This window comes from Populus alba, chromosome 10 (genome assembly GCF_005239225.2).
Source record: "Populus alba chromosome 10, ASM523922v2, whole genome shotgun sequence".
NCBI lineage: Eukaryota > Viridiplantae > Streptophyta > Magnoliopsida > Malpighiales > Salicaceae > Populus > Populus alba.
In genome coordinates, this window is record NC_133293.1 from 20,694,266 (window position 1) to 20,720,859 (window position 26,594).

The 26,594-nt window shown below is 35.3% G+C and overlaps 3 protein-coding genes, 1 long non-coding RNA gene and 1 pseudogene across 8 annotated transcripts; 1 reads left to right on the forward strand and 4 right to left on the reverse strand.

The window, feature by feature from the left end:
- Positions 1-3,040: 3,040 nt before the first annotated feature.
- On the forward strand, positions 3,041-8,949 carry LOC118059849 (uncharacterized). Of its 4 annotated transcripts, XM_035072835.2 has the most exons (9): positions 3,042-3,351; positions 3,465-4,860; positions 5,309-5,427; positions 6,595-6,637; positions 6,719-7,221; positions 7,312-7,615; positions 8,094-8,259; positions 8,355-8,457; positions 8,571-8,949. In XM_035072835.2, exons 2-9 carry the CDS (start codon positions 3,727-3,729, stop codon positions 8,686-8,688), a joined length of 2,490 nt encoding a protein of 829 aa, XP_034928726.1. In that variant the 5' UTR covers positions 3,042-3,351; positions 3,465-3,726; the 3' UTR covers positions 8,689-8,949. The 4 variants fall into 4 exon arrangements, with proteins under 4 accessions (XP_034928723.1, XP_034928724.1, XP_034928726.1 ...); XM_035072832.2 differs by having other exon boundaries at positions 3,041-3,351; positions 6,595-7,221; XM_035072834.2 differs by having other exon boundaries at positions 3,764-4,860; positions 6,595-7,221.
- A 389-nt stretch (positions 8,950-9,338) lies between these two features.
- Positions 9,339-11,643, reverse strand: LOC118059850 (uncharacterized). 2 transcript variants are annotated; one of them, XR_004689360.2, is made up of 4 exons: positions 11,441-11,643; positions 10,244-11,245; positions 9,649-10,085; positions 9,339-9,560 (listed from the first exon to the last, which is right to left on the reverse strand). It is a non-coding gene; the product is annotated as an uncharacterized lncRNA (long non-coding RNA). The 2 variants fall into 2 exon arrangements; XR_004689359.2 differs by having other exon boundaries at positions 10,244-11,628.
- A 3,322-nt stretch (positions 11,644-14,965) lies between these two features.
- LOC118059851 (probable histone H2B.1) lies at positions 14,966-15,614 on the reverse strand. The gene has a single exon (XM_035072837.2). The coding sequence runs from the start codon at positions 15,504-15,506 to the stop codon at positions 15,087-15,089; it is 420 nt and encodes a 139-aa protein (XP_034928728.1). The 5' UTR covers positions 15,507-15,614; the 3' UTR covers positions 14,966-15,086.
- A 1,029-nt stretch (positions 15,615-16,643) lies between these two features.
- Positions 16,644-20,245, reverse strand: LOC118059793 (uncharacterized; annotated as a pseudogene).
- Positions 20,246-23,385: 3,140 nt separating this feature from the next.
- LOC118059852 (probable 2-oxoglutarate-dependent dioxygenase SLC1) lies at positions 23,386-25,410 on the reverse strand. Its single transcript, XM_035072838.2, has 4 exons — positions 24,932-25,410; positions 24,608-24,855; positions 24,082-24,436; positions 23,386-23,993 (listed from the first exon to the last, which is right to left on the reverse strand). Exons 1-4 carry the CDS (start codon positions 25,214-25,216, stop codon positions 23,733-23,735), a joined length of 1,149 nt encoding a protein of 382 aa, XP_034928729.1. The 5' UTR covers positions 25,217-25,410; the 3' UTR covers positions 23,386-23,732.
- Between the last annotated feature and the right edge of the window lie 1,184 nt (positions 25,411-26,594).

Here is a 26,594-nt window from a genome sequence, read left to right on the forward strand (position 1 = left end):
ACGCCCTGTTAAGATCTAATGGAAAAAAAAGGCGAAGCTCTTGAAAGAGTATTTTATTGACAATTAGTAAAATGAACTATAAAGATATATTTTTTATTGTTTTATTGTGCATATCAAAATAAAAAAACAGCAAAAAAATCCCTAAACAAGATTTTTAGGGTCTTTTCTTATTGATTGAAAGGTTTAATAAATCTTAGACAACCTTAATTTCATAATTAACTCAAAATTAGACTTAGTAAGTTGGAAAAAAGAAAAAAGAAATGGTGTATGCATGGTAGTGAAAAGAATTCAATGCTTCTTTTGCCTTAATATATGAAAGCTGACAGTATATCCATATATGCATTGTTAAAAAACTTGGACCGGCTTAATAAATTGATGAAAAACTTAAATTTATTTAGATTTTATAAAATTAAAAAAAAAAAAAGAAAAGAAATTGCCCCAAGTAACATGTTATTCGACACATGATTTTTTATTAATATTTTAAAATAATATTATTTTAAATACCTTACTAATAATTTTTTTCAAAGAATAACTCAAATTAACAGCATAACTTATTAGTCCAGTATTAGTATAGGTAAAGTTTAATTAGCCTGATTAGTACATAGAATCCTGAATTAATGCTCTCAACCAATTGAGGCATGCTAAAAATGGAGATATTTTCTATAGCTTAAGTTTGGTGCAGCACCCCGATCAAGATTTGACCTAATTTTTTTTTTTTTAATGTGATGAAAAAAATATAGATGCATTTGCAACATCAACGTCATTGAAAAAGGCAGACCACCGTACAAGAATGATGCTCGTCACCCAACACCAACACCCAATTTTGATCACAAAGAGTAAGACAAGGGCCTGATTTCCCTCTTGGCATCTCAGGCCACCACATGCTCCTTCCTCCCTTCTTCCCCTGAAGAGGAAAAATATTTCAAAGCTTTTGCTTTCTCCCTTTAGGACTCCCTCAAGTAAACTCCATATTCCCTCGAGTGGGCTTCAGTCTACACCTTTAGCCCCTCGCCTTTCTGCGCTCCTGCTATTTTCTTTGTTTTTCCCATTTTGAATTTAATTATTATGCTTCTTGTACCTTTCATGATGAGAGTTGACGCTAAGATCTGTGAAAATAATAATAATAATAATAATAATATAACAGAGTTAATGTATCTTTTTTCACCGGATTTATGTTTTGGGTCGACATACCATGATCTCAGGCCAGGGCACAGGTAATTCCGTTATATTAATCTTCTTTTCTTCATTTCTAGTGAACTCTCCTCTTTCTAAATTTTAACAAAAAAACAAAATAAAAAAAAACACGTGCTCTATCAATTCTACGTAAGAAATGTTGGCTTCTTGTTTTTTTTTTTTTTATATATATATAAAATTAATAAACAATAACTTGACCATCTAAAGAGTACACAAACATAATAATTGTTGACTTGGATAATATTTTAAGCAGTGCATTGTCAGATTTTCAAATAAAATAACAAGTTATAGATTGACATGGCACCAAACTTGGGCAAGGAGATTTCCTTTTATTGGATTTGGCAGCTGGATACATTGAATTTTCTAGCCAAATTTCTTGTGATTATATAAAAATCGTCCATCCAATCCTCTAATTAACTCACTAGCTTCTCAAAACCTTAATTTAACCAAGAAGATTAAAGGTTTTAAAAAATAATTTAATTTAAGAAAAGCTATAAATTATATATATATATATATATATATTATTTTCTTAACTAGAATGTTTTTGATAAAATTCATTTAAAATTATAATTAATATGTTCATTGAGTAAATATTTTTTAAATCTATAAATATTTCTTAATTATAATTAATATGTTCATTAAGTAATTACACAATTTTAACCTTGAAATCAAATTAATACAATCCCTTCTGCAAGCCGTGGTCCTGAGCTGAACATAATCTTAAAATCCTGAAAAGTGACAGGCTAGCAATATACCTGCTGCCCGGACACTGGGCAGGACCAAGATCATATTTTTCCTTAAATTGACAGTTAATTGTCTACATACCATATAAAAAGAAGAAGAGTACTCCTTGACTGACAAACCAATCATCATCACAACAGTCTTGGTTAGATCTTGCTCTCATTTTGCTGATCAATCTGTTTATTTTAGTATTAATTTAAAACTAATCTTCAATTTTCTAACCAATCTTGTAATCTTTCTGCTAAACAACTTCATCTATGCTTTGTAAATTAACTTTGTAACATTTAATTTTTGTTAGGTGTTGAATAGTTTATGAACACTGATAGTTGGCGGTAGCTGATCTAATGTACTCAAATAAATTTCTTTATTATGTTTATTATAATTAATAACAACATCGATAATAATTTAATTAAGGTTATGATAATTCCATAATTTATTTTAATAATCTCATCTAAAACATCAATAAATAAGTTTTTACAATCCCTTAGTTGTGAATCGAACAAATTATCTTGGGCTAACATATTTTATTTTGAAAGATTTAACTTTTACAAAATTAAATTAAATTTTAGTTGAGTTAATATGATAATGCTAAATTAATTACAAATTATTATTTTTAAAACCTAGTAACAAGCTAAATTAATAAATTTTTGAGTTGATTTTATCTAAGCTAGTTTATTTGTCTCAAACTGTTTTTTTTTAATACCATAGACTCACGCAAAAACTTGGAATGCAAGTTAATTTTATTTTTCTCTTTTTTTAACAAAAATTAAACGTAGATGAAGCCTTTATTTTTCTTATTTTTTAAAATTAATTCAACGATTTCCTTTTCTTTTTTAACATCCAACGTTTTACTGTTTAGATAAGGGAAAAAAGACAGATGTTGCTCGTGCAGACCCTTGCCAATTTTATGACGTGGCATTAGCAATTGACAAATAAAATAAGAATAAAAAACAGCTCAAAATTTAAAAGCCATAATCTCCCACGTGTCAATCATCGTAAGCCCGCCGCTCCCTTTAGATCCGCGGTCCTTTCCCGAGCGAAAAAAATAAAAAACAAAACAAAACAAAGAAAATAAAAAAACAAATAAAATCTCTCTCTCTCTCTCTCTCTCTCTCTCTCTCTCTCTCTAAGCTTTCTCCCTCTAAAACTCTCTTAATTCCTTTTCTCTCTCTAAGAAATCTCTAGGGACACTAATTATAAATTCAGATATAATTCTCTCCTGTGATCTCTCTTCCCTTCTCTTCTTCAACAATTCTCTCTTTACACTTCACATTTCCTTTTCCTTAAAAAAAAATCATTTTTTGTTTTGTTTTTGTTTTTGTTTTGGTTTTGTTTTGGTTTCTCCCTGACATCCACAAAGCAAAACCCAAACGTAAGACATTAAGAAAAAACTACGTTATAGACATAGCTTACCAGGTACGGTTTTTTGTCAAAAATATCAATCCTTAATTTTCTCAATTTGGTTAATTTTCTTCTTGTTTTTTTTCTGCTTAAAAGATTTTTTTTTTCGACATTTTAAATGTTATCAGGTGGTATCGATTTGGGACAATCAGAATTCAATTTAGGGAATAGATTTTATTTATATTTGGTTTGAATTTGGGACAGAATTTAGGGTTTGCATTTGGTTTTTTAGAGTTTGATGTTATTTTTTAATAAGTTTTATGATTGTGTAATGAAGGGATTATGTGTAATTAGTGGATTTAAAGAAGGGTTATTTTTTTTTAAAGGGGGGTGTGAATTTTGAGAGTGGAGGTTGTGAGGTGTCGGGGTAGGTGGAGGGATTGTGTGAGGATGACTGATTTCTTACAACAAAAGCCTGAATCAACAGATGATGCTCGCACGGAATTTGAGAGGGGGTTGGAGGAATTGATGCGTGGGCATTTGGATGGTTGTATGCCATTTGCTTCGTGTAGTTCTAATCGTAACGTGGATGACGAGGTTGATGAAGGTGATCAGCTTGTGCGCAGGAGACGGAGGTCTGATCTCGAGGGTGATGATTTGGCTGAGTCATCAGCTGCAAGAAGGCGCCACTCTCGAATTTTGAGCAGGTGGGCTGCTCGCCAGGCACAAGAGATGATAACTACTATGGAGAGGAGTAATCGTGAGTCGGAGTTGATGGCACTTGCGGGTTTGCACACTGTTTCCATGCTTGATTCCTCGTTTCTGAGGGAATCGCAGTTGCCTACTGCAAGAAGGCAAGGAGCAGTGGAAAGGCCGAGTACTCAGGCATCTGCGATTTTGCAAATGTGGCGGGAGTTGGAAGATGAGCATTTGTTGAGTAGAAGGGAGAGGTTGAGGCAGCGAAGGAATGCTGATTCTAATATAAACATGACAGCTTCAAATGCATCAGAGAGTCGCGGCAGTGAGAATCAGGGAAGTTTGGAGGATGCAAGTGAGAGTGAAAATGACTATGGACCTTGGTCACATGAGCATACGAGGTCACGGAATGAACATGGGGATAATGAGTCTAGCAGGGAGCAATCTCCTGATATTGGAGAAGTTGAGAGGAGTGTGAGACAGATTGCTCGGGGATGGATGGAGACTGGCATTAGTGATCATGCATCTAATCTATCCCAAAGGAATGGCAGTCCTAGAGCAGAATGGCTTGGTGAAACAGAGAGGGAAAGGGTTAGAATTGTCAGGGAGTGGGTGCAGATGGCAAGTCAGCAGCGAGGAGCTCGTGCGAGTCGAAGGGAAGATCAAGCTGCTGGTCATAATGCACAAGTTGACCGAGCACGTGATGGGTCGGTTGCTGACCATGATGAAGGGCAAACAGAGCACATTCGCAGGGACATGCTGAGGTTGCGTGGAAGACAAGCAATTCTTGACTTGCTTGTCAGGATCGAGAGAGAAAGACAAAGGGAGCTTGAGGGATTATTGGAGCATCGGGCAGTCTCGGATTTTGCTCACCGCAACCGCATTCAGGTCTGTTCTTTGTTGTAAATGATTCTTTTTATTTGGTAGCATTTATTAGTAATTTAACCTAACCTGTTGTTCTGTGTATGTTCAGCAATACGATCACTATAAGTTGCAATGCTTCTTGTTTTAAAATAATGTCATTGTTTATAAGTTCAGCGTTTTGCTATGCTACTATATATTTCTTTCTTTCAATGGTCTATGTAAAGATATTAGAAAGTAAGGTTATGTTAACTTCATGATTAATTAAACATACAGGGATTTCTGTATATCCCTCCTCAAGGCTAACAGCTGCCACGCTTGATCTAAATTAAATTCAGTTAAAATAAATTGTTTCAAGGGGAACCTTAATAAGCTAATCATAAAAACATTCCGAAAATGTACTTTTTTTATGGTGATTGGAAATTCTCTCTTCTAGTTCGTTTACTGTGATTGCTCATGCTTAAACATTTTCCAGTCATTACTAAGAGGTAGATTCCTGCGAAATGAAAGACCGGTTGAAGAGGAGAGACCACCTTCCATGGCTGCTAGTGAACTAGTTCAATTAAGGCAGCGACACACTGTTTCTGGCTTAAGGTATGCATTTTGTTTTTCAATTCCTGTGTAAATCCTTAGAATACTATTGAGAATTTTCAACTTATTGTACAGACACTTCAAAAAATTGTGCTTTCTAGGATACTATTTACCTTATCTGCCTTCTAAGCAGCACGTTGTTTAGGATGATTTGATTGAGGATACAGATTTTGTTTAGAAATATATTAGGATCATCCTATCAAGGAAACACATGGAATACAACTTTCACTCACAAGAGTGATTCGGAGAAATTTGCCATCGAAATATTTCTTGTTCTCCTGAGCAGCTCTGTCGTTTATGTCTTTTTGTATGTAATCCAGCAGTCATTCGACTGTTGATTGTTGACTAGATAAGGAAATTCATGTCTTAGAATGGGAATTATAAGGCTGCCAAATTCAGTTTATTCAACAAAAAATTTCTAGTTTTTCTAATCATAGATGAGAGGATGGTATTTTATTTGGTGGTTTGGCAAATTCATTGTCTGTTTGTGCACATGCATGTGATGGTGGGAAAAATGATTTTGTAACCCAGGGCTCATTGCATCTAGTGTGAAAAATTTTCTTAGTTTAGCAACTAGATTGTGGTGCCAGTTTTGCTTGGGGCATTAAATGGCACATTTTCACATTTATATTGGTGATATCAACGGTAAGATGAGATATATCAGTGGATTTATACACATAAATGCATTACTGACTTTTGAGTTTGGGTGAGTGTTTGGGGGGGGGGGGATAAAAGACCTGATCATGAATAATAGAAAGCAAAATCCGAAATGCATTTGGAGGCAGTGATGGATCTATGTGGTGTGAATACATCTTAAGTTTGATTTGTATTGTTGACCTAAGCGAAATATGTACCATGTGTTAAGGAGGGTGGAGGTTGCAGCTCTAATGTTCGAACATGATCTAACTGTGCACATGTGCTGCTGATATTTTATCATAAATTGCTTAAGATGCAGATATCAGTCTGAAATTTGACTGTCTTTTCTTGTTAAAGAACATTGGATTCTTGCCGTGGAGCAATGCTGTGTCCTCTTAAAAATTTGATCTTGTTACCATATATTGCTTATTTGTGCTTGATTAATGTCTGCTGCTGCTATTGCAGTTTTTGAACAATGAAAAAAAAAAAGATTTTCAATTGACACCCTAATGGAAAATGACTTTTCTCTTTCAGGGAAGGGTTCCGCTCCAGGTTGGAAAATATTGTCCGTGGTCAAGTAAGCAGCCATTCTGATACCACCCCTAATAATAACATAAATGATACTAGAAATGATCAGACTCAAACAAACACTTCTCAGGACATCCAATATGATGAAAATGATCAATCACAACCTAGGAGTCAAGAAAATGACATGCGTCATTTGCCTAACCAAACAAACAGCTCAGAGAGCAACCCTGCTGCTGGCAACATGAATTGGCAAGAAACTGCTAATCAAGGAGAAGGTTGGCAGGAACAAGTTGCTGATGATGAGAGAGGAAACTGGCGACAGTCAAACTACAGTCAGTTAGATGAGTGGAGAGGTAGTAATGCGGAACCTCTGGATGTAAATTGGCAAGAGAATTCAGTCAATGAATGGTCCCGGGAAACACCTGGAAATGTGCTTGGTGAACAAGTTCATCCACAGGAATCCCAGGAACTTTGGCGGGGGGACAGCACTAGGGAAGCTGTTCAAAATTGGACAGAGGGGCCTTCCGATCCTCTAAGAACTCACCGTTCTGTTCCAATGAGAAGATTCAATAGATTTCACCCTCCCGATGATGATAATGTGTATAGTATGGAGCTTAGAGAACTGTTGAGCAGGTAATTGATTTGTTACTGAAGGCCTTTTATGTGTTGAAAGTCATTGAAATTAACTTTGATCATTGAACAAATTTGTTTTTCCTGCTGTAGGAGAAGTGTGTCTAATCTTCTTCGAAGTGGTTTCCGTGAAAGCCTAGACCATTTAATACAGTCATATGTGGAAAGACAAGGTCGTTCTCCCATTGACTGGGATTTGCACAGAAACTTGCCAACACCAACTCCCTCATCACCGGAGCGACATGAGGAGCAGCAGAGAGATGAGGGTCAACGTGATGCCAAAAACAGACCTTCAATGGTTTTGCCATCTCCACCAGTGCCTCCACCTCAGCCACTATGGCACCAGGATTTGCACCACACTAGCTGGTCTCGTCATAGCATGCATCGATCAGAACTTGTGAGTCATCTTCTCCTCTACAGGCCTTGAGACAGTTCATTATGTTTTATCATCACAATTATAATCTTAGTTTTCTATGTTGAATTTCTGGGAACATTTTGTCTGATTGCATCACACAAAAACTCAACTTTTTGACTTGTTCTGAAAATCAAATGGCTTCATTTTATGATCTAAGAGTTGAAGGTACAGAATCATTGCCATATATCGGAAAACAGAAAGGGCTCACAGATTAGTTTCCCTTCCCTGCTGTTTCCAAATTTGGTCATTATACTGACAGAAACCTTTTGGCCGGTCTAAAAATAGTTTGAGGACATTCTGATGTGATACTATGAAAACATTCAACAGAATGTAATTCCTTTCCAAAAAGCCTTAATAGTATTTTTCCAGTAGTAGTAGCATTCTAAATCTGCCAATTCTTCTATTCTTCCTATCTTGTGTTATTTCTGTGACTGCAACCGTTATTTCTGATACTGAGCAGGAATGGGAGATGATTAATGATCTGAGAGCAGACATGGCAAGACTTCAGCAAGGAATGACCCACATGCAGAGGATGTTGGAAGCCTGCATGGATATGCAGCTTGAATTGCAACGTTCGGTCAGACAGGAAGTCTCTGCTGCCCTGAATAGATCATCCGGTGAAAAAGGTTTTTGTTGGCTACTTGACGTTCAATTTTTCTCATTGAATTGTTGATCATTTACTCTCATTGGTTATGAACTTAAAAGATTCATTATGTTGCAGGGTCGGGTGCTGAGACATCTGAGGATGGGTCTAAATGGGGTCATGTAAAGAAAGGGACATGCTGTGTGTGCTGTGACAGCCATATTGATTCTCTATTGTACAGGTATCATAGCTCTTTGTTGTGAAATCATTCTAACCATTTTAGGATTTGTTGATTTCATTCCACCGCTGCTGTTTGTTTACTAACAGTCTGTTCAATTTGTAAACTTATTGCAGGTGCGGGCACATGTGCACTTGTTCAAATTGTGCAAATGAGTTGGTCCGTGGTGGAGGAAAGTGCCCGTTGTGCAGAGCACCAATTGTTGAAGTGATCCGAGCATACTCGATACTGTAAAGATGTGGAAATAGGAAATAATTGATTATAACATGAATAGAATTGAGTGGTGAGGCTGAAGGGAGGCAGTGGCAGTTCCTTCTAGGTGAACGAGAAGCACCTCCTCAGCCTCTCGTGTCTGTAGAGTGTCCAGTCATTACATCTGTTTTTCTGATTATATGTGGAATGTTTCGCAAAATGTATAATTGGAACAACAAATGCCACCTCCATTCATTCATCCGTAAATAAAATGTTTGGCCGACAAAATTCTTTCAGTTTTCAGCCCCTTTGTTCTTCACAAGCACAATGGCTATGGTACTGCATCCCATGTTATTTCACATCTTACTGCCAGGAAAACTCTTTATTGACACAAAACGAAGTATAATTAGCTGCATACTACCAAAAAACGAAAGAGCTTTTCCCTCTCCCGAATGTGGTATTAGCCAAATCTTTCCGTGTCACTGACGTGGTCAAGCAGTCTCTCCAGCTACTGGATATGGTAAACAAAGTTCCAGGGCTGGTCCTTCCCCTTTCTCCTTTTTTTTTTTAATTTGATGGACACAACACCTTTTCTACTAGATATCTCTTCCTTAACTTCCACAGACAGCTTCAAAATGGTATGTAAAATACCTAAAAATAGCTGGTGAAAATTTTACCAAACAGAAGCTATATCAACATTTCAAGGTATTGAATATCATTGCTATTATTTTTTTTTAACAGCAGAAGCATATGCATCACGAAATAATCTTTCATTTGCTGCATTGGCTGCATAAATAACCCAAACAACCAGCGCTTGGAGTTCCCCATCTGCGACTGCTGGAAGATAAAGTGATAATGAAGATCCATCTCCACAATAGCGGAAACAATCTTGGTATATTACCCTTGCACAGAGCCTGTTTCATGTAGAACTAAATTTCAGACCTTATCATATATGCAATGTACTATTCTGCGTTTATGCATGCAGAAAGAGAGAGAGGTAACCTGAACAGGAGTCTTCTTAAAAGTATTTGCTAAATTGCTGCAGTCATCCAACAAATTGGGCCAGATAGTTCTGATGCCTTCCCTGCCCTGAATCTCATTTGGTTTGGCACTCACGAACAATGCAGGTGTTGTTTTTTACTGAACAGACAGCCTTTCCATTGACATGTCTTACCTTGATTTCATTACACAGTTCTTTGATGTTGCTGTCCTGGATATCAAGAACTACTAGCTCCCCAGTTGAAAATGGATGGTAAAGATTGCAAAGGGCATCCATGCCAACAAAGCCATATCACCTCTTTGGAAAGATATTTATCGTCCAGTGAGATTTACTTCATCAATTAGAAGTAAATTTAAATATCTCATCTCATCCTGCTTAGAGGTAGACTTTTTGATGTAAAACGCACATCAAGTGCGAGACCCGCCACAACTTCAGTTAACTGAAAACAGTTCAAAAATAGCAGAAGTATCACCTATAATGGTGTGGAAGATGATCCATCCAGAAAAAAAAATTGGTTAACTCTCTAAAAAGTTCATATAAGAGACAGAAAATTGTTTGTGTGCAAGACCGGACTAGGCATACGGATTTAATTCTTACCGTCTGATTGTTGAGCACACCCTGCACATCCTTAGGAAGCCAAATTCTGCCAAGTTTTCCAGGATGGTTAGGTGACAATTCACAAACAACCTCTCTTCCCATGTCTCGCAACAGATCATGCATCTCTAATTGATTTGAGTTGTTAATAGTTAAAAGAGAACTATTAACGAGAAAATTTATATCAATTTCTGAAAAGAAACCAAGGCCATATAGTATCTCAATTACATATTTTTTGTCTAAATCAAAGAATGAGCATGATATAGCTTTTGCTTTATCATAATCTAACGTGTCAAAAATTATCTCAAGTCTTCTCTGAATACTAAGTTTTTCAATAACCCTAAACATAAACATACAGAGATGCTTTTTTTAAACGAATAAGAACTCAAAACTTCAAGAGCTAAAGGAAGTCCTAAATCACTACACTATTTGAAAGCTTCACATAATCTTGTGCTGGATGGGTGCGGTGCTCTTAAAGGCATGTCAATCCAACTTTCCAGCCTCATATCCAATTTAAGCTCATTTAGCAAATGTTCATCTCTAGTTGTAATGATTATTCTCTTTCCGGTACCAAACCAACTTCACTCTCTAACCAATGTATCTGATTGTTCTGATTAGCCCATGTCATCAAGAACAATAAGAACTTTTTTGCAACGAAGTTGTTCATTGATCAAACTGATTTCTCTTTCAACTCTTTTGATCCTTAGAATATTTGGTTTTAGAAGTGATTCATGTAATTGAACCATAACTTCCCATTGTTTTGAGATTTCTTTAACATTCCAAAGAAAGCAACTTCCCTGTAATGTTTAACAAAGTCTGTTAAATACAGACTCTGTTGTAGGTGTCTTGCCCACTCCTTCCATTCCATACATGCCCACAACGTGAACATCTTTTGTAGCAATTTCTAGCAACAAACCGGAATCAACACCTATCATGTGCTTGGAAACATGAAAGCATTTGCAATCCAATTTATTCAACACATCTTCGATAAACTTTGATTCATCCCTATGCACACACAAAAGCAAATCATCAATTTGAACATGCTCAAACAAGATTTTCAGTATCAAAAATACAATTCAACGCCAATTATTTACTGTCAAGTGGACTATATCATGCTTGGATCGAAAAGGAAAATTATTCCTTATTGATGTATAAGAGCAGATCTAATTAATCATCTTAGAACCAAAAAAAAAGCTATACCCTTTTGCCATATCAGCGAGATCCCATTTCCACCCAGAAAGACACACACCCATCATGATAAGAGCTTTTCTCCACTGGTTGAACCTTTCCACTTCTTGTTTGAAACATTCATCACGCATCTCTAAAGCAAATAAGGGTTTGCAGGTTCCTGCAATACAATAAATAGCAAGGCACTGTGACTGAGGATTATAAAGACGAAGTCAGTCAATAAAATATAATTGTTTCTACTATTTGCTACTTTCCCCACACCCATCAGCCAGTGCAAGTCATTTTCCTCTATCGTCATTGCAATCGTCATTGCAGCATCAACTGGGTCCACAGTTTGATAATATTCTCCTAACAGACTTGCATATCTCATAATTTAAAACAGTTCAGTGTTGGGGGAAAAAAAACAACTGATTGAGAAAAGAAAAAAATTGAGAGATAGGAACGCTTGGGATTTATTTGATAAAATACTTTGTTTTGAGACTCGATCGAGAATTGTGAATACATCAGGGGCTGATTTGTTCAAAATGTGCAAATGAGCCTGTCCGCCCGTGGTGGAGGGGAGTGCTGATCGTGCAGGATATCTTTGACAAATTCACTTTGGCTGTGCACAAATGACTCAACCAACCAAAAGGCAACAACACATAAATTACAAGTTCCACATCGGATTTTAAAGAAAAAGTATTAGATTAATGTTGATAAATAAAATTTCATAATGTTTACACCGCAAATATTGAATATTTATAATATAAAACAGATATATATATATATATATAATAATAATAATAATAACACCAAAAAGTGATATGAATTTTTTTCTAAATTTTCTTTTTAATTTTCTCTCTCATATTTTTTTACTCTTTTTTCTTTTTATATCTATCTATCTCTTATATTATAACTATTTAGTAGTTACAGCACGAACACCATGAAATTTCTCTCCTCTTCGCTGCTGCTGCTCAATTTAGCTTATGATAAATTTGATTATCCATGTTCTTGGGATTTCTTATTGTGCATGGCAAAAGAATGCCTCAGAGTAGATTACGTCTACTAACTATCTGGAAAAATAAAATAAAAAAAATGAACCTTAATTCCATTAACAAAGAGTAATAAACTACGTGAATTTAGCCTTCCGATTCAGAAGTTTTAAACTTCACAGCAATAGGAAACCACCAAATCCTTAGACCCTTTGTCCCTTCAGAAACAGCATTTTATCTTAACAATTTCTTCAGACAAAACCGATTCGACAGCAGTCTGCTCCCGTGTTCTCCTCCGCTGTAGTTGCCCCCACTGCGGCGCCAGCCTTCTCCTCGGCCGACTTGTCCTCTGCCTTTCTTAAGAAAAAAATGATTTAATAAAATAGATATTTTCTTTTCATTAAATACTGATGAGCACGTTCTTAAAATTATCTTTGCATATTATGTTCAAAAAAATAATTGTTAATATCATCATAAAAATCTATAGTTTTATTTAAAAACCATGAAAAAATTTCATGATATTTTAATTATTTTATTTATAATGAATTTTGATTATTTCTATCAATCCCTTCATCTCTCTCTCTCTCTCTTTTTATAACTTTAACTTTTTTCTCTTAACACAATGATTGAAACATGAAAAAATAAAATTTATAATCAAAATGTTAAATTCTAAACTATAAAGATAGACTATGTGTCAATTTAAATTTTAGGGATCAAAATATATTTTTCCATATCTCTTGAAGAGTGGGCGTTTTTCTGGTCCTTGTTCCAACCAAAAAAAGTTTTGAAACTATTAGCTAAAATTTTATTTTATAATATTGATATGTAATTGAATATCAAGATTTTTTAAAATATTCTGCATGCATAAAAACATATAAGAGACAAACAAATCCTAACAAATAAAACAATATAAACATAACGCGAGAGTATTAATTTGAAAGAAAAAGGTTTGATAACTACAAAAAAAAAAAAAAAAAAAATCATGTTTTTCCTTGAATAGCAGCGCTATTTAGCCATGAAAAAAGGTTGATGAAAAGGGGCTATGTGTTTTGACCTTTCGTACAAGTGGGTAAGAAACACATAACTAAGAGAAGATATTATATAGTTGTTTTTTAAAGTATATTTTATTTATAAATATATTAAAATATATTTTTTTATTTTTAATATTAATATATTAAAACATCTGAAAATAAAAAAAAATCAAATTAAAAAAAAAATTTAAAAGCACAAAAATAATCATGATTGCATTTAATAAAATATGATTGTTTATACTATTTACTAGTAAAACTGGACGCTTATTTGTCAAATCAATGCAAGTCATTTACCTATAATCGTCGCGACAGCATCGAGGAAACTTCGTGCGCTGAAGCAGTGAAGAAGAAGTCAGGCAAACTTTGTCGTTGTAAGAAAAGGGGATGTACTTTATGCACTGAACTAGCCCTGGTACCTTCGACTGCATTACAGGTAAAATCCAAAGCACCTAAAAAAAATATTAGTATAAAAATTATAGTTGTTTCTTATTTTATAAAAATTCAAATCAATAGTTTTAAAATTAATAAATTGAATTTCATCGGTATAATAAATTATTTTATTGGAAGGCAGCGAATATTTATTGTCATTGAAGCTTTTGCGTTGTTTTAAAGTGGCAATATTCGAACTGTTTTGTCGAGAATAACTTTTTGAGTTTCCTCCCATTGCTTTAACCAAGTCTGTATGAAGAGCAAAGGAAGTACAAATGGGAAACCTCAAACTAGTCGCTATACTATATATTTATTCTCAATTCAGTCTAAAAACAAAATAGTATCACAGATTGTTCCCTCCACCAAAGTTTACTAATATTTTCCTTCTAAAAACTTGCATACTTCATGATATTAAAAAAACTTTATAGGCTGGGAAACAAGTAAATAAAATTTATTAAAATCAAGACAGGATGAAATTGAAAAAAATTAAAATATTTTGGATTGATTTGAAAAAATACTTTTTTTGAGACTTGATTTGGGAACTGGAAATACATTAGGGGCTTCCTGGTCAAACTGTGCAAATGAGCCAGTCCGTCCGTGATGGAGGAAAGTGCTCGTCGTGCACGATATGTCAGACAAATTTACTTTTGATGTCCATATTTAAAAATAGGAATAATTATAGTAATGTTTATCAATATCTGATTGTTTGAATAAACAATGGCATTAAGAATGGAGAAACAGTGAGTGGAAAAAAAATTCTCATTTTATGTGAAAATATTCCTACCATTCTTGACGATCCCAGTTTCGATTTTTATCTTTCATAGTTAAAAATATTTATTTATTTTTACTCCTAATAATATAAAATCTTCCAAATTTTGCACATGATCAATTTGATTTGGTATAGATACAGTAAACAAGAACTGTTAATTAGATTACGTTTACTGATCACAGTTTAATTAACGAAAAAAAAATTGAACATCGTTTCGATTAACAAAAAGTTATATGCCACATGAAATTAGCTTTCGGATCCAGAACTTGTAACCTTCGCAACTGAGACGCCAAGAAACATGGCCAAAATAATTGAAAATCAGTGATAAAAAAGCCAATTTATGAACTAAAATCAAGTTTCATTAAATTGTGTTCAGATCAGAATCCAAACAACCTTTACATCACACACAAAGACTAACTCCGCAAAACCCACAAAAGACCCAAACAAACCCTATCCACCTAAGAGCTAGTGAACTTGGTAACGGCCTTAGTCCCTTCAGAAACAGCATGCTTAGCAAGTTCTCCAGGCAAAACCAATCTGACTGCAGTCTGGATCTCCCGAGAAGTAATGGTAGGCTTCTTGTTGTACCTAGCGAGCCTTGAAGACTCTTGAGCAAGCTTCTCAAAGATATCATTGATGAAACTGTTCATGATACCCATTGCCTTGCTTGAGATCCCAATATCAGGGTGTACTTGTTTCAATACTTTGAAGATGTAGATCTTGTAGGTCTCAACGCTCTTCTTTGACTTCTTCTTCTTCTTTTCGCTCGCTCCTTCTTTGGGCAACTTCTTCTCAGCTCTGGGCTTCTTCTCCGCTGGGGCTTTCTCTGCTGCGGCAGGCTTCTTCTCGGCCGGCTTCTTCTCTGCCTTGGGAGCCATTTTGGATTCCTGAAAATGAGGGACTACGAAGGAATTTTTTTTCTTCTTCTTTTTAAGAGAAATATTGGGGGTTACTTCTTTTGAAAATTATTTATGCGGATAGAATGGTTGCAGTTTGTGGTGTGTTTATATAAGGAGAGGAGGTGAGTGGTGATTGGCTGGTTTTTGGGAGGCGCGGATTGGTGACGTGGATGGTTGGATTTGAAAGGATTTAAATAGACGGTAAGAGATTGGGTTTTTGCATTTTGGAGACCGGGGTTCTTAAAAGTTGAAACTTTTGGTTTCTTTTGAAAATTTTCGGGTTTCGCGGGTTGTGTTTTGAAAATGGGTCAGGCCAATGTTAACAAGCAACACTCCTAAGTCCAGTAGTTTAACAAGCCTGTTTCATTTTCTGTCCCGACGTTTGTTTGCCTAAACTGATTTAGGAATAGGCCTGCGGTCTGTTCAGGTAGTATTTGTAATTATAATTTTAAAAAATATATATATTTGGTTAATTAAAACTGCATGCAAAATAAATAAAACATATTGTCATGAATAAAAACCATATTATTTTAGCTTACTAATGTTTTAAATATAATTACATGTGGGCTCAATGCAATGAGCATAGATAATTCATTTAATCAAACAGCTTTTTCCCAATAATTAAGAAAAAAAACAAAAATCATTACAGTACCAAATATTCATTTAATCTCAATACCAAACTAAGCCGGAAAACATGTTAAAAGGAAGAATTCGCGAGTTCAGCTTCAGCGTCGGCATATTTAAGGCTCATGTCGAAGCAGCGCTCCTGTAAATCTTGTAACTCCGGCTGAAGTGACGATATCTTGCCCTCGTATCCGTCTCCTTCTACCACCGCATCTTCATCAATCAACTTGAAGTCCATCAGTTAACAAACTGAAACAGAGGCAGCAAATAAAACATAGTGAATTAGACTTGACTGTTATCCCATAGATAACACTTCTAAATCACTTGCCTCCTCTTTCTTCAGTTGGTTAGAGATTATCTTCAATTTAATTATTTTCCATCTAAATAGTTGCATGCATTAACTATTTTCAAATGATATATAAATTGTTGGTACTGATCTGTGAGAGATTCAATTCACCAGGAGTAGAAGTAGTCATGTTACTGGATCCAGGACTAGTGTTGATCGTTTTCTTCTTTCATCTGTCTCAGCTCCTCTTTAAGTGCCTGAGTTCTCTTCAGGCACTCTTGCTTTTCCTCTTCAAGGTATCTCATCTTCCTCTGGGATTTATTATTTGTTCTCTTCACCCGGGCAAGCTCATTTTCAGCTCAGCATCCTGGGCACCTATTGCTTTTCTTGCAGTTAAATCCCCTTCCAGTCGAAAAAGCTTCTTCTCAAGGGAAACTTTACCATGTCTGCAGTCTCCTAATTCAGCAATAGCTCTCTGCATGTCAGGAATCTCTTGCAGAGACAGGATTTTCTCAGCCTTCAGTTCCTCGTTATCCCCTGATAAAATATGCAATGAAGATTCAAGCATTTTATTTTCAAATTTGACCTCATTAAGTGATCTTTTAAGATCCCGAATCTCATCTTGAAGCAGTGATGTTTTCAGCAATTGGATCCTAAGGCTGGAAGTTTCTCCTCTAACTTGTTGCTTCTCATATGCAGAACTTTCAGTTTTAATTCCAGCCCCCTTAACAATGCTTTTATGTTTCTCTTCCTTGGATTTGACATCTTCTAACAATTCAAATAGCTTTTAATAATCAGCAATCAGAACTTCCTAGTTTTGTCTGGAAGCAGCAACTTCATGCACAACTCTAAGCACTTTAATCTCCGATTCCATCTGGAGGGAACTGAGGTTTCTCTCAGATAATTCAAGTTTTAATCTTCCAGCATAGCTTTATCTGAACGCAATTGAGGCACTTCAACCACAGCTAATTCTGAAGCTTTCCTTTACTTTTTGACTTGAGTTGCCGTTCGGTCAGATATGCAATCTCTCTTCGAAGATTCCCAACTTCAACTGTCTTCTCTAAATGAATCTGATTCAGAATGCTCTCTTCCGTTGCAAGTTTCGTTTATATTTATTGTTTTCTTGAAGAAGCTAATCAAGTTCTACACTAAGGGCTTGCTATTAATTCAAGGCAATTTCTTCCTGCAGCAAAATATGTTTTCCTTCAAGATCTTCTACTTCCTTGGACATACCATGAAAAAAATAATTCAGAATCCCTTAGCTCAGCTACCAAGACTGCACAATGCTCATGTAACTCCATCTTTTGCTTCCTCAGTTCTGCATTTGATTTCTGAAGCAAACTGCATTCTTCAATAAGACTTTCAGCATTTGCATGTCCTCAGATTTTGCATCCTATCAACCCTTTGTGCCTCTATTTCACTTTCCATTATTCTCGTTTCTTCTCGGAGACCCGTATTACGAGGTTCTAAATTATGCAATTCCACGAGGTTCGATTCCCTATCGTTGGACAAATATCTTAACTGTGCTACCAGCCACATATCCAGCTCTGACAACTTCTTCTCTAAAATTTCCTTGGCTAAAGCCTGCAAACCCAAAGTTACTACCAAGCACCGTCATTTCATTTCATAAATCATCCAAGCATTTAGAGGCCATAGTGCTTTCTCTTAGCGTAGCTTCCATATTTTTCTGCAACCGCTGTTTCGCATTCTGAAGATTAGAAATCTCAGTTTCTGGCCCCATATCAGAACTCCTTAGAGTATCCATCTCTTGTTCCTTCAAAGAATTAAGCATGATAAACCACAACTTCAAACACCAAATAACTCATTATTTAATTTTGAAACATCATCAACTTAATTTTCGAAAGAAGCAGATTTTTCTTCAAACAAATATTTTAGCTGGACGAAACTGTTCAAAATAGGCTTTGCTTACTCATTTTGATTAAACATATTGTAGCGTTTTAAATCACGGATTTACTGAAAGCAGAACTAGATTTCCCACTTGTAGGCTAAACATGATTGAATGTGTTCCTGCAACTCAGATAATGTTTTGGCCATTTTAGCGGTAACATGTGAGTCGAAAAGCTTGACGTCTGTACAGATGTCTGCAGGATGGTCATTGGCCCTGGTTTCCATTTCTTCATGACGTGCTAACTGTTCTTGTACTGTATCAATCTCAATTTCTTTTCGTTCTAACTGTTCTTGTAGACTTACGATAGATCTGCACTTTGAATCTGCAAAATGATCAGTGAAAAGTTCTTGGCTATTAATTTCCTTCTTTCTCAGCTCCTCTTCAAGGTTGCATGTCTGGGATCTCAATTTTCTAACTTTCAGATTTTCTCCTGTAAGCTCACTGCAATCTCTCTCAACGAAGATTTAGAAACTTTTGGCAGCAAGGTTTGCCAAAATGTTCGTATTTACCAAGTGTTCCTCATCTCTTCATGCCCTTTTACAAAGATCTGAAGTGGGAAACATGGATTACAATAAAAATTCTGCAATCAATTAATAAACAACCAAGCAATCACAAAATAGCAAAGAATCCACTGCAACCGATCCCTAGTAAAATGGTTCCATAGTTACACTTCTTTAACGGTAACGAAAGTAACCGTAACCTCTCTCGGGATGCCGGATCTTGACGATCCCTACACGAACAACGCCATCCCAATTCAAAATCACACATTAACATGCATCCTAATCACAGCAATGCCGATAAATTATTATCATCAGAGTAATCAATTCATCAATCTCTTAATTTTCTTTGATATGGTAGTATATTTAATTGGAGCATGTTTGCATTTCGTTTAGAGAAATTCTTCGGTGCACCGGGAATTATACTTCTCCCTCTACAAAAACATGAGATTCATGAATTATTTTTATAGCGGCGCCTCTTGTATTCTTAAGAGAAAGGTGGAGTACAACTCCTGATATGTCTAATGATTTCTCCTTATTTATGCTTTTCTACTTTCTTTTTTTATAGTTTTCTAATCCTTTTTTTCTTTTTCATTTTTTACAATTTAAATTCTTTGTCAAGAACATTCATTCATGCTCCATTACTTTTGGAATTAAATCCTGGTTGACAGAGTGTAGAACATGTAGCTAAGCTGTTTATCGAGGAAAATCTCTTAAGAGTCTAACTTGGTTACGGAATTATCAAATTATAACCTGATCCTACTTAGATATGTCATTAGTTAAAAAAAATTAGCTTACATCTTCAAACCACAATGACAAAACCAACCGCATTAATGTCAAACATACACTTAGGTCCATCTAGAAACATGGGCAACGTTTATCAAAGACAGAGCTATGTGGCAACCCAAGAAACTGTGAAGGAAGATGGGGACAGAACACAAATAAAAATTACAGAAGTTCTTGGCGTTTGCAGTTGTTGTCTTCAGAACTTCCTAGTGGATATATGCTGGCTCGTGGGCCGCAGCTTACAGGGGATGCAATTAGTGATGTATTATGGGGTTTAGACAAGGGACCAAACCAAATGAATGTGAAGTTTTGATCGTACATTTATTTCTTTGCCTTCCCATTAGATTTTGGAATAAAATCTGTTCACGTGATGCCAACTTGCATGTTGGCTCTCAAGATTCGTCGCCCCTGTCCTGTTGTCTTCTTGTTCTTTTGGTTCACAAGAGTACAGTGCTTGCTAACTCATGCTCTCACATGATGTTGGAAAATTAGAGTCCAATGGGTTGGAGTTGCTGGGTGGATGCCAAAACTTGATTGAACTCACACGCCAATTTTCTTCGCCAGAAGCCAATGATGTGTGATGATTTGTTCCAAGTGTGGCATCATTCCTTCCCATTACGTATATCCAACCCATTTGGTAAATTAATTACTGTATCGTGGATTAGGTTTGATCACCTTTTGAATATTCTACCCAAGTTTATAATTGAATATATTTTCATCCATGAACATATCAGACATAGCCGTCGGTCTTCGTCTTGAACACGAGCTAGTTTTTGTCTACGTACGCTATCTTCTCGAATTTATTTATTTATTTAAAAGAAAAATAAGCATGGAAAGTCTATGCAAGAACTAATCAAGAAGGGATTTAATTTTAATTTCAATGGAACAGGAACCGTTAAAATCAGGAAGAAAAAAAATTATTTGACTTCCATGTCTTCAATTTATTACTCGGAGCGGGCTTGTCTTGAAGGTGACAAAGCATCGACGCCTTGATGTCAAAATGACAGTGATCCAGCAGCAAACTTCACTGCGGAAAAGTAGACAGGGTTACGATAAATTTTCTCTTGAGATCTGGTCAAGAGCCTATAAGTTCTTTCGCTTTTATATACCGTTGTCTGAATGATTCTCTGCAAAAGTTCACTCACTTGTTCTGTGCTGCTAGGTACGTGTCTCTTCCACCAAATTAAAACATATTTTGATTAATTACTTCAATTTGTTCCCCTGTTGCAACCCTGTACTTTAATTTCATTTTTTCAAAATTTAAAAACAAAATATCAGTTTGGTCCTTGGTATTTCAAATATTTCTCAATCTTGTACTGTTGTCCACGTTAGTTATTGCTCTCCGTTTGATTCTCATGTTTTATTTAACAAGTGGGTGTGGGACACGAGGACCAGATGAGAAATATAAATTTTACATCTTAGGGGCCCGGTTGATGGAGGTGTTTATCTAAGAATGAAATCAAGAACTAGACGATGGATTAGGGGTTAATTTGACGGCATGTGCTTGATCAAATAAAAGTTGTGAAAATTGCTAGTCATTGAACAATGGATTATGCATACCCCGAGCATAGTTTTTTTTTTTTTTTTCAGGGAAAAATGAAATTCTCACCTTCAGCAACATTATTTCTAAAAAATATATTTTTTTATGCAAACAAAAAAAAATTACTTCTAACAATGGATTATGCATACCTCGTTTTGATGTGTTAATATAAATAATATTTTTTAAAAAATATATATTATTTTGATGTATTTTCAAGTAAAAGACAATCATTGCCGCAATATCAAATACTATCTCACAGAACTGGAGATGTGCATACTTGGAAGTGTGGTTACGGTTGCTTTTTAAAGTGTTTTTCATTTAGAAATGTATCAAAATAATAATATATTTTTTTATTTTTTAAAAATTATTTTCGATATTAGTGCATTAAAATGATCTAAAAACACAAAAAAAATATTAATTTGAAGCAAAGAAAAAATATTTTTAATTTTTGTTTCAAAAGCGCTTTTAAAACATAAAAACTTGATATGAGTTTTTAGTTGAATTTAATAAGATATTGACCCAACAAAATTCATTTAATCCAGCTAAAATTTTAATGACTCAATTGACCCGATCAAACCTATATAGTCAATAACTAAAGAAGGAAAAAAATATTATCATTTTAATAAAAATAATTAAACTCGGCTAAAATGTTGAGAAATTTTTGATAACATCAAAAAAAAAGTCACCAAGAAGTTGAGAAAATTAGGGCACACAAAAACATTACAGGGTCGTGTAAATAATTATATAAGCAGAAAAATATAGTTGTTAAACTTGATTTGATATCACAAGTTTACCTGGAAAACGAGATTTATTGCTGGATTTAGGTTTTTAATTGAATTTAAAAAAATATTGACCCAACAAAATTCATTCAATAGAGCCAAGTTTTTAATGACCTAATTGATTTGATTAAACCTATATGGATTAATAATTAAAAAAAAATGTTGTTTTAATAATAATAATTAACCTAATAATTTATAGATTGAGTTGATGATATATAAACCTGTTACTGAATACTTTTCAAAGTTAATATCTGAAACGAGCACAACAGCTAGAAAAATAACATTTTTATTAAAATCTTACATATTACAGGACTATCTGTTTGAATTTTGAAGGCTGCTGAAGCAATGAAAATGATCTGCAAGAAATTCAGCTAGATATTTCTTTGAAGTCACGGAAACTAACTGCCACCATATCCTCTGTGCCTTGAAAAGACCGCCACCAAGGTAGAGTTTGTGCTTCGAGCAAGACACAAGTCCTTGTAATCGGTACGCAAATGCGATGTGTAATAACATGGATCCATCACCAGCAGCAACTTCATGGTCATATGTCAGAATTTCAAAGTTTATCTTTCCAGATTCAAGCTGTTGATAAATTTGAAGAACATGGCTGAACACATGTATGAAAATTTGAATTTGTAGGAACTTTGTCTTTAGAGTATTTGTGTATCTTTAAGAAGGATTTGAATTCTCTAAGCATGTTTAGGCTCTAAACACACTGTTAAAATCCAATAAGACGTTTGAATAAGTCAAATAAGCTTATTAATAAAACTCATTAAGCACAACTTTTAATTTAATTATTAGTTCGAGCTAGAGTTTTGTAAGCGTTTTTTATAAATCCGGTTTTATTAAGGGAAAAATTGATGTTATTAGTTGGAGTTGTTTTTATGCTAAAATTACATATGGAGGTTGATGTTTCAAGGTTAATGGCATCGAATTAGGGAAATTCAAAATTTATTTAATTAAAATTCTCTCTGCAGTTTAGCTACCATTTTAAAATTTGTGAAATTGTTTTTTTTTTTTCCTTGTCACTGTACGTTGCGTCAGGTCCTCTTTGCCGTCTATGGTGTCTGAGCCAAACACGCACAATTACTTTCTCTAATTAATTTCATCATCATGGAGTGCTGGTGATGAAGGAATTTGTCAACGGGCGTGGGCTCGGGGACCCAATGGACAAGGGTAGACCCTCCAAGATTCGGGCCTCTAACATGCAAGTGTAGGGATTAGAGGTCCCTGTTCGTTTTGAATATAGCAAAAAAAAAAAAATCCTTATGAATCAAAAGCATGGACCCAGAGGCTTTATATATAGCAGTGAAAATGGAGGATAGATTAGAAAATAGCTATAAGTTACTTACTAACCTAAAAAAAAACCCTAGGTTTCTTCACATTTCTTCTTTAATTCTCACTACTTAGCACCACCTTTTTTGTCTTCACCCTAAGTTTCTTCAGTTGTCTTCCTTGATTATTATACAAGATGTTGATTATCATACAAGATGCGTCCAAATAGAAAAGAGAAAGTTGTGTATTAAAATAAAATTCAACAGGGAATGGATTAAAGAGCATACGAAAAAGTATAAGCTTCTTAATTAATGACCTAGTTTCTTTTTTATTTTTATTGATAAAACAGCAGAATAGTGTTCTCTGGAACTCTAGCACCGATCCTAACAAGTCTTCACTGTGCTTTGATTTGCCTGTGCAACTTAAAGGCAAACTTCTTATATTTGATATTTTGTTTATTTTTCCTGTAATGACGTAGTTATATATATATATATAAAAAAAAAAAAAACTCATGCATCGCCTAGCTGAGTCAATCTCCTGGACTCCAGGAAGTTCTTGTTCTTGTGTTCATGAGATGCCATGTATTGAATAAAAGTCGCAAAGTCTGTATCCTTATACCGCCTTGGATTAGCATCATTGACGAGTTTTGGCGATGGACGAATCATGCTGTTGAAAGGTAAAGTGTGTAACGAGGCAATGGACATTCGAGACTTCAAAGGATTGACTAGAACTCTATGGAGTACACTCCTGTACTTCCCATTGCTAAAAATCTGCCAAATGATGAAAAAAGGGTTAATTATGCATGGATGAATAATTTAAAAACTGCTAAACTTAGTAGTTAATGCTTAATGAACTAACCTCAAGATGATCACCAACATTAACAACAAATGAATTGGGAACTGGTTCCACAGTGACCCATCTCCCTTCATGCTGAATTTGCAGACCCTTAACCTCTTCATCTGGGAGAAGTAGTGTAAGGAAGCCATAGTCTGAATGGGGTGGGATGCCAAGTGTTAGGTCTGGTTCGGGACATGAAGGGTAGAAATTAGCCACAATGAGTTGGCTTCCATCCTCAAATTCCTTTAAAAGATCACAGCTACCATTTTCATCGATATCTTTTTCTGTTTCAACCAATCCTAAGCTCTCTAATATTGCTTTCGCAAGCATTAGATACAAGGATCTTGTTTCTTTCGAGTAGTTAACCACCGCTTGCCTGTTAATAAATTAAACATGGAATTAACAATTAATAATTAACGGAGACATGTATAATAATACACTTGACACTTACAATTAAGGAAATAATTAATCATCTAATCTAATTTATTTGAGTAGGTAATTGAGCAGGACCGGATTCACAGCATCATGCTAGAAACACGAAGCTCACCTTAGCTCGGCAGGAGAAGAAGGCCAATGAGGGAGAACATCTGAGAGGGGATGGCAATTAAGCTTTATAAAGTCTCTCCAGCAAAACACCCTATCTTTGTTCTGATTAAAACTTGTTCCATATCTAACTGGTGCACTCTGATCTTTCGACATGTACTTCGACCTCTCCTCGAAAGGAAGCTCGAAGAATTTCCTTGCTGCTTGAATCATGTCGAGAACGGATTCGCTTGCAATGCCATGATTTATCAACTGCATAAACCAAAATTAAAACTAAAACCAAGGGTATGTAATTAATTAGCTGATGTGGTAAATCAATCATGCTCACCTGAAAAAAACCATATTCTTGACAAGCTTTTGAAAGGGATTCGAGGGCATGAACTCTATCCGGACCTTGTAGCTGAGCAATATCGATTATAGGCAGCTTGAGATTAGTAGCGCCATCTTTTGTTGATAAAAGAGGACGTTCCAATGCCGGCAATATGTATTTTCTAGGCAATTTTTTCAACCCTCTCCCACATAGATGTTTCACTCCTTTATGGTACTCATGACTTTCTACTAGCTCATCTTCTTTGCAAATGGTTTGAACTTCCGAGACCAATGCAGGTGACATGGCTGGAATCCAATTATTTAAAGGTCGAATATATATTAATGCAACTTTGTTAGTTAATATAGTATAGATATGGAAAGGGGAAAGAAAACAATGATTTGTATTCAATATATAACAAGAAACGAAACGAGTGAGACCTTGGACCACTAGCTAGATATAGCTAAACAACTAGCTTCAGAAAGAGAAGAGAGAAACAGAAATGGTGATGGGGTGAAGAGGAATGTTGAAGGAGAGGTGTATATATAGGGAGAACACAAAAGTCTACCAGCGGCAAGTCTTCATAAACCAGCTTTGGTTTTGCAAAAAATATTCATGGCTAGTTTGTTTTTTATGAAAAGATATTGGAAATTATATGGACTAATTCCATTCCATGCAAAGGCGACCACTGACTTGGCTTAGTCAAATACCACGAGGCCGTGCCGGGGAAAGGTTCACATGCATGGCCCCTCAACCATAGAATATATTTCAAGCCTACAGATAAATTTATGGAACCTTTGTCTTCAAAGGATTTGTTGTTGATTTGATAAGTTGATGTAACTATCTTATAAAGAGGTATCAATCTACGTATTGGTATATCTAGATCTACGAAACTAACCTTTGATCTATCTTATATATATAACATCGAATATATGTAGTATATAAGTGAAATTGTCATGTCTCTTGCCTTGCCTTATGTATACAATTTCATGTACGAAGTTTTGCCCTATTTCTCTCCATGGAAAGAGTTGATTGCCTCGTATAAAATTTGATCATGTACGAAGTTTTGCCTTGTTTCTCTCTATGGAAAGAGTTACCATGCATAAATTGCTTTGATATATAGCAAGAATTGTTGGTAAATATTCTCTAATTACGGCCACGGGGCCGGCCATGATCCCTAGCTAGCTAGTTAATGAGGTGATTTACCCATCAGCTAAATACAAGGACTGGGAGCAAACTTGAGGTATTGGAAGATAATAAACGATTATGTTGGAATTTAATCTTGTCGAGTAGCCAAGAGAGACTGCTCCGGCCAGCAGTACTCCCCGTGGATGATCTATGCTTGATTACAGGAAAAACAAAACAAAAAAATGTGAATTAATTTGATACTAACCTGTCACCAACTGACTCGTCAGTGACGCGTGGTTAAGTTTTGTGAGTCCTAATACACCCCACCTTCCTCTAAGTCAAATGCCTTAGCAGAAAGAGACAGTTTAGGGTTTTATAGCGGTAGAATAGTACTGTAGCTAGGGGTTAGTGGTTGTTTGGCCCAGAAGCTCCATTAATTTGTCTGCTTAATTGTATGTTTGCTAAATTTTCTAATCACCTCTCAGCTGTCATGTCCATTGGAAGATCGAGGGGACCTTTTTTTCCCCCCATTAAACCAGAAGTCAATTATTATCTT